The sequence below is a fragment of the Sinocyclocheilus grahami genome, unplaced genomic scaffold (genome assembly GCF_001515645.1).
Source record: "Sinocyclocheilus grahami isolate Dianchi unplaced genomic scaffold, SAMN03320097.WGS_v1.1 scaffold1163.1, whole genome shotgun sequence".
In the NCBI taxonomy this organism is placed as follows: domain Eukaryota; kingdom Metazoa; phylum Chordata; class Actinopteri; order Cypriniformes; family Cyprinidae; genus Sinocyclocheilus; species Sinocyclocheilus grahami.
In genome coordinates, this window is record NW_015506342.1 from 306231 (window position 1) to 314890 (window position 8660).

Sequence of the window (8660 nt, forward strand, 5' to 3'; positions counted from 1 at the left end):
ACACACACACACACACAGAGACACACACACACACACAGAGACACACACACACACACACACACACACACACACACACACATCAGCCTGAACTCATGACCCATCACGACTGGTTAATCACAAACACACGGATAATCACTGTGACATTAATACAGCCAGAACCCAACACCAGTAAGTGATGACTCCAACACCACTGCTTGGAATAAATGTGACCCGTGCTGGCAAAATGAGTCGGAATGAGCAACGTTGCATATTTTCCTCCAATTCTTTTCTAAATAATAATTACTATATTATTAAATCACAATATAGCTATTTTTTATTTTATCTTTGTAATTAAAAATAAGAACAAAGACGCAAATAAACAGTAGTTTAATCAAGAGCAGCGAGTGATTCTGTCTTTTCTTTTAATGTCTGATTAACATTGAGACAGATCTATATTAAGACCTACTGTAATGCATGCATCTAATATAATGTTACACATCAGATTTTCCCCAAACATTAACTGAACGTTCATGCAAGACGTAACAGATTATGTTTGTGTGCATCTCGCCAAGATGTATTTCGCAATAATGTACTTTATAGGGAGATTGCGCGCTCTCGGAGAGGCACGTCTTATGCACGCGCTTTGCAAATGTAAGTGAGCGCGATCGTTTTGTTTTCATCAGCATGGGTTTGAAAATCATGTCATGGAGAAATCTATATGAATATTCACTTTGCAACAATAGACCTACAGCTTGAGTCGTCCAGAAGTGAGCAGAGAAAAAGATACTCCTCTCAGAAAACAAGCAAATAAAGATCATTTTAGATGTTTAATCACTATTTGGAGCACTGGGATCGCTAGAAGAGGGCTTAATGCGAAAACCTCAAATTCGACTGAAACTGATATTTTTTACTTCTTTTGCCCATAGCTCAAAATTAGACACTCATTCTGCCAGCGCGGCTCGCAAACACTCTATTTTTCTAAGAGTAAGAGTGATAAAGACGGCTGACGCGCTGCAGACCTGGCAGACCAGCGAGTCCTTGTTGGCGATCTCGTTCTCCAGTTTGTCGTTGAGGTCGTGGACAGACGTGGCTTCTCTCTGAGCCGCTAGGTAGCGCTTCTCCAGCGTGGTGATCCTCTCCTCCATGTCTTCCTTCTGAGCCAGAGACTGAGAGAAACAACAGAAACACGCGGTCACTAACTGGCTCGTTCGATGCGCTCCTCTGCGGACGCCGGCTCTGCTGTCGTACCTCTCGTAAGTCTCTCTGCAAGCGGCTGTTGATGTCCTCGGACCTGATGAGGTCTTTGCGGGCCGTGTCCAGATCCTCCTCCAGCTCAGCGACGTGGCTGCAGAGAGACGCCACACGCTCCTTCAGGTGCAGGAGCTCCTTACTCTGTCTGTCCATCGCCTCCTGCAGCTCCCCGTCCTTCCCACAATCCTCCTCTGCACCCATAGAGACGTCTGACAAGCGCTGCTGTGAACACACACTGTGCTTTACACTGGAATATGAAGACCTCATGAAACTGCAGTATGTTCAACAGAAACGCTTTCATTGAATTCAGGGTTTCTGCAGGATTTTTAAGCTCAAATTTAAGATTTTTTAAAGATCTGCACAAATAAAATTAATAGCATATGAGCGGGGTAGGACAATGTCTATAGTAACATACTAAACTGTTAAATGACTGTAAAAAGCATAATTTACAGTTCAGATACAACGTTTTATCAAATGATACACTTCACATTTCAGCCTTTGTTTAAACCTTTTTTTTAAAAGTATTAATTATTATATTAATTTAAACTATTATCAATAAATTATTATATTAATTAAATAACAAACACTTTTTAGATTTTTATAATGCATTATCTTTTTATCGATCCACCAGTTTCACATTTACAGCTCTGCGTGGTTGCAGGGTAAAACCGTGGGTGGATTTTCACATCGGTCTGAACAAAAACAACAGGCTTATTGAAAATGCACATTCATTCTCTGCAGCAGGTGGCGCTTTTGGAACAGCAGAAATACAAGCGTTCCCCTGATAACATCAGCGCAGCACCGGACTCTGAAACATGCAGCGCTCATATTCAATGAAATCAGAGCATTTTGAAGTTTAATCGTCACATTACGCCATATTGCAATTCTGGTCTTTCCGTCCCCAAGTTTAAAGCCTCTTGAAATCATGATTAAGACGTTCATGTACAATAAAACCTTTTATGGCCTTAAATTTGATACAACTAAACGCAAGACTTTTTAAGGACCCGCGGGAACCCTGGTATTATTTTGTTGAAAATATCACTCTTCTGTTCTCAGGCCGAAAGAGAAGAAATAAAGTTCCGTCTGTTTACACTGTGTTGAAAAGTGCCAGACGGTACAGTGGCATGTCAAGAAAGTGCAGCTGAGCTTCTGTTAAACATATTTAAGTTAAACAGCTCCATGCATGATCATGTTTATATGTGAATAGAAGCCTACAGTTAATCAGCATATCGATTACTCTTCAGATGATTTTTGGAGCATGTAAGTTGTGGTCGCGTGGTGTTTAGCTGGCCATTAGTGTTTGGTGCTGCATCAGAGCTGTGATTCACTTCTGCTGATCCATCAATCATCACCCTCTTCTGATTACTCTGCTCCTTGAGAAACACCAGCTACAACAGCCCAGAAACAAGCGTTAACCCACAGCAACATTGTTATTAGGCCTGAAACGATTCGTTGACATTATCGACAAGAAAAAATTGTTGACAAATATTTTTGTCGAAGAATAGTCGTTTGATCTCATGTGACCTAATGTAAGGAGCTGCAGTAACGCGGTTTGACCAGTGTGGCGCTGTAGCCCTCCTGGATGCAATTCAAGAGAAGACACACACGGCGTGTATGAGAGTCGGAGTGTAAACGCAGCCAAACCAGACACTGCTGCATGTGTGACTTTCCTCTCAATAGCGGAAAAAACACAACGAAAATGACAGCGGTGAGAAAGCAGCAGTTAAGAAAGCATCTGATCATAGCGATGTGGATATGTTTGCATGAGCTCTCCAGCCGGAACTCCAGTCAAGTCACATGTATTGATATAGTGCTTTATACAAGAGACTGGTTTAAAGCAAGCAGCTTTAATACGGTATTAAATAGGGCTGAACGATTAATTGCATTTGCGATAATATTATTATATTATATATTATATTTATAATATATAATATATTTTTCAATCGCAGAGGCTGCGATTACACAGTCATGTGACAGGCGAGAGTAAAGAGGTGTGTTCGACTTGAAGATCAATCGGTGTATGACATCAAAGTACGGCGAGTGAGAGAAAGCATAAGGAGCCGTCCGCTCTCTTATAGCTCTCGCAGTGCTTTGATGACACACACCCATCGGTCTGAGCAGCGCTGCTTTAAGTCGAGCGCGGGCCATCAGCAGAAAAAGAAAAGAAATAAAACAGTAAACAGCCAAAGGACGTAATTAGTATGGGAGATGGATCGGTTTGTGAAAGCGAAGAGAAAAGCTATAGGTGAAGTTGCACAGACCCAGGCAGGTGCTGGTCATTCAAAAGCTAAATGCAGAAACTATGAGGAGGCATATCTCGCTCTCGGCTTCACTCGCCGTGTCTATACCGCACGCTACAGTTGTGCATCGCGCCGCTACAGCTCTACACTGACGCGACAAAGCAACCGTTGAAAATCATTTTAACTTTGTGTCAGTACGTCATAATTAGAACAAGGCATCAGTTTAATGTCGGGTTTTGTCGCGCCGCGCCGCATCCAGTGTGCACAGCGTCACTGATTATAATGGGTTCTACTGTATTTTGCCACTGCGTCCGGTGTAGACACGTGTTTAATGTCGTTGGTGAGGAGGACAGACTGTGTGTCCTATGCCTTAGCGCACAGCAAGAAACCCACACAAAATAAATACATAACAGCGAGAGAATAATAATAATAATAAGTTATTCTCTCGATGCTATTTTTCAATGTTTCAAGTGATGCAGGTGTTTTTTTCCCTGTAGGTTTTTTAAATTAAAAAAAGTATACATTTTTCATAATGTTTAGTGAAATTATTTGGTAGTCTGAGGGGGGCGCGACCAAAAAAGTTTGAGGACCACTGGTCTTAAGTTAACAGACAGTGTTTAGTGCAGTGCACATGTTTACATATGTTTATTACAGTGACTGAATGACCTAAAGTAGTGTGCTAAAGCAACAGATGTGTTTTTATATTTCTGCAATCTACTTTAGTTTGTGTGATTTGTTACTGATTTTCATATTAATGTTTACACCAGGCTATTTAAACATAATTATTACATGCTTACAAGGTTGGAAGTTCAACAAATCAGTCAATATACTGTGATTGTAGTTGTTAAATAAAAATGTAATTCATATCTTCATGCATCACCTAATTTCATCGTAACATATCGGCCTGGCCTACAGAGAAGAACATGTATGTTTAATCTATCTAATAGTGTGTTGGTCATACTATACAATGATTTATAGCTTGTCTTTGTTGAATAATACAGAACATAAAGAGCTTTAAAAAAAATTTTGCATATTAAATCGCAATCTTGGTAAAAAATAAATCACAATTAGATTATTTTCCAAAATCGTTTAGCCCTAGTATTAAACATTAAAGAAACAGTGTCGGTGACGCTTTCAGAAATACAACTTGCTTTTCTGTTATAAAGCTATCCAGTGTGGAGCTAGCTAATAATACAATCTTTTTATTAGTGAATGCAAAAATAGATAAATAACTAATTTATTACATTAAAGTGACAGTTTGGTTTGCATAAATTAAAGCTTAATCTAGCTCAGGACAGTTTTGATTATCATAACACTGTAAGGTGTTTTAAGAGAGCTAATGCTTTGAATAAAATAATTTATACAAAAATAAACGTACTTTTATTTTGTTCCACATCCATGACTTACTAGGAGGCGCTAGGCAGAACGAGTTGTTTTTTCATATACAGTCTGTCATCTCATTTTGTGTGCCAAATTTATTTATTATTATTTAAAAAACTAACTATGACAACTGTAATTGTACAATAGTAGTATAATTGCTTGAAATTTTCAAAAGCTGACATGATTGCCTTATATTATTTCTTAGTTAGAATGTGTGTAACTCAATATTTTCACCATTTATAAAAGCTGAATTATACAACAAAGCCTACAGATTAATCTGTGAAATAATCATCGATTAGTTGATTAACCGTTGTAATAATCGCTAGATCACTTGATTCTCAAAATAATGTTTTGTTGCAGCTCTAATTGTTCTGTGGTCTCACCTCTTTATGAGCGGCTGTGAGCTGCTCCTCCAGCATGCTGCATCTCTCCAGAGCCACACGCAGACGCTCTCTCACCTGATCAGAACAAACACGCCACACGTAAAGCACACCCCAAACACGCCAGCGGCACACACGTGAGCTTCCTGATGCCAGTACCTTCTCATCCAGGGCTTTGTGGTGCTCGAAGAGAGATTTGAGCGCCTTGAGCACCTCCACCTCACTGGAGACGCCGGCGGGAGACTGAGCCTGACGCTTGACTACGGTCATTCTCAGAGAACGCTCGTGACGCGACACCAGACACTCCAGATGCTCCAGCAACAACTGAGATCAGCAGCCAACACAACACAGACCACACTCAGACCAAAGGGAGAAACACTGGCCGACCCTTATCATCATATCAGCCTTGGAATAAAGAACCACGGAGCCTTTTCACAAGACTGTGACGATGCGTTTCAGCGGCCATCCGCATCAGAAATCCTCCAAAGTTTTTTATATTTTCCTTTTAAAAAATGTGTACATTTATAACACTATACTTTGTATTATATGTGTCCCTGCAGCACAAAAGCAGTCATAAGTCGCTGGGGGATATTTGTAGCAATAGCCAACAATACATTGCATGGGTCACAATTATACATTTCTCTTTTATGCCAAAAATCATTAGGATATTAAGTAAAGATCATGTTCCATGAAGATATTTTGTAAATGTCCTACCGTAAATATATCAGAACTTAATGTTTGATTAGTAATATGCATTGCTAAGAACTTCATTTGAACAACTTTAAAGGCTGGCAATGCAAAAAAATATAATTTGTGGCAGTCTCCCATTCACTGCTATAGAAGTTAGATTCACTGTGCTGCACTGAAGAAATAACTGTGGATGCGATGATCCATAAAACTGTACGCAAAGAAGCTGATCTGCACTACTTTCTTCTGTGTTTAAAGTGAAAAAAATCAAGTTTGATTGAATCGAGCGTATAAAAAAAATATATAAAATAAATACATAAAAACAAACACATTTGTACATGTAAGTAAATGTGTGTGAGAACTCACGCGTGTGTTGTTTCTCTCTGCTTTCAGCTCGGCGATCTCCTCCTCTCGCTCCAGCAGCTGCTCTCGACACATATTCACTTCTTTTGTGAGAGCAGCAAACTCCTTCAGCGCCACAAAACACAAGAAAGCATGATTCTAGACAGGATTCTGCTTGAAGTGACACACAGTGATCCACCAACTCAAACAGCACTCAGCGGAATCAGTCGGTCAGTAAGACGGCGCTCACGGACAGTCTCAGTAATGTCACCAATACTTCGGGAAAATTAGGTTATTAAAGGAACAAAAGGCTGTTTGAATTGCTTTAGGTCTATATTCAGGGGAGCACATAAGTTTTTCAGCCTGGTTCTCATAAGAGCACCTGGAGATCTGGTTTGGTCCTCTGCACATTGTGTGACCCATTAAATATAACTATATAAAAAAATATTAATAGTGAAATTAATATTATTGCACTTTATTTTGTTTTTTAAAAATAAAATAATCAAAATAATAAAGTGTGATAATGCTATTTTATTTTAAATCAAAAAGGGAGTATTAAATACAAAATTCAATTATTTTATATTAAACTTAAAAATAAAATGCTAATATTTACTATATTATAATATTTGCAGCATATATTTGCACATTTACAGCTGTCAGCCATGTCGGCACACAAATGAGCGGCCTGAACTTACTCCCACAGCGCACTTTTTATTTTGGTCACGCATGTGTACCCCTGTCTATATCCCACTTAGGGCTGCACGATTAATCGAAATGAAATCACAATCGCGATTTAAAATCTGCGATCATCATGCATGTCTTTCAGTGAAGCACGGTTCAGTAGTAAATCTCCATCCGAAGGCCAGAGGGCACTCTCGAGGGCGAAGAAACTCCAAATATGCCCCGCAGAAGAAACAGAAGACTGAACTGCTTTCATTGATTCAGCGTGACTAATAAACACAGGACTATGTTATCTCAGTTCTTATTATTATAATTTTCATTACAGTAAAGTATATTTATAATTCAATGTTAAAGGCACAATACATAATTTTCGCCGCTAGAGGGCGCGTATTCAAAACAAACAGAGAGACAAAGGCGTAGTTTGATGACGGTGTAACTGAGTGTGGAATCATGGGAGTTGTGGTCTTCATCCCCACAGCCGATGCATCAGGCAGAAATCATGTTCATGGATGAGCTAATGATTTATTAACGTAGTAGAATTAAGCAGGGTGAGGCTGAAAGCCGTCGAAGCGAAACGAGGCGCTGAACGAGCGCGACACACGGCTGGAAAGCAGCGGGGCTTTTATTATGCCACAGTCGAGCGCTTCCGCTGCTTCCAGTCGTGCGTATGTGGGGTAAAGCAGCGGAGCTTTTATTATGCCACAGTCAAGCGCTTCCGCTGCTTCCGCGGATGGAGATTTACTGCTGATCACAGAACCCTGCTTCACTGAAAGATACGCATGACGATCGCATTCGATTAATCGTGCAGCCCTAATTCCACTGTATTGAATTGCTGTGGTTGAGCAGCGGTTGGTTTAGCTCCTGACAGACACAGACGTGCCAGCGGTTACCTGCGGCAGGGCGCTGTTGAGCTGTCTCTGGAGTGAGTCTCTCTCGTGGCTGATCTCATGCAGTTTGCTCTGCGTCACACACAGGTTCTCCTGCGTCTCTCGGAGCGTGTCCAGCAGTCGGTCTCTCTCCTCCAGCATAGACACCATCAGAGACTCAAAGTGGCCCTCAGAGTCCGTCTGCACGGGAGAGCCGGGGCCCCGACCGCCTCCGTTACTGCCGACCTCCGCCTCGCTGATGGTGGGCATCACCTCGCACATCATCTACACACAGACAGCACAGCGTTACCACACTGACACAGACCAGAAGCTCTGGACTAGATGTCTAGTCTTTACAAGCTACAAAGACTCTCTGAAGACTATGTTACTAACTAAACAGTCACTTCAGAACTAGTAACAGATGTTGCGTCATTACTGAGTAGTTACTGGACAGAGCGAGCGAGCGAGCGAGCGAGCGAGCGAGAGAGAGAGAGAGAGAGAGCAAGTGTTGTCTGTGTAATACTTTTTTGTTGTTTTTTTTTAATTGCCCACTATGATGTTGTTATGGTTCGTTTGCTGTAGCTGCTGTTATAGGGTGATCAGACCAGTAACAGACAAAACCATTAACAGACAGAAGATCAGACCAGTAACAGACAGAACCAGTTACAGACTGAAGATCAGACCAGTAACAGACAGAACCAGTTACAGACTGAAGATCAGACCAGTAACAGACAGAACCAGTAACAGACAGCAGATCAGACCAGTAACAGACTGAAGATCAGACCAGAAACAGACAGAACCAGTAACAAACAGAAGATCAGATCAGTAACAGACAGAACCAGTAACAGACAGAA

The 8660-nt window shown here is 40.8% G+C and overlaps 1 protein-coding gene across 1 annotated transcript in view; it reads right to left on the bottom strand.

The window, feature by feature from the left end:
* LOC107567484 (liprin-alpha-4-like) overlaps positions 1-8660 on the bottom strand; it is a 43077-nt gene that overhangs the window by 21876 nt on the left and 12541 nt on the right. The window contains exons 2-8 of the mRNA XM_016253179.1: positions 7831-8091; positions 6284-6385; positions 5390-5554; positions 5234-5308; positions 2520-2618; positions 1228-1455; positions 999-1145 (exon numbers count right to left, since the gene is read on the bottom strand). Of these exons, the coding sequence (XP_016108665.1) occupies positions 999-1145; positions 1228-1455; positions 2520-2618; positions 5234-5308; positions 5390-5554; positions 6284-6385; positions 7831-8091 (1077 nt within the window). The remainder of the gene's footprint in view (positions 1-998; positions 1146-1227; positions 1456-2519; positions 2619-5233; positions 5309-5389; positions 5555-6283; positions 6386-7830; positions 8092-8660) is intronic.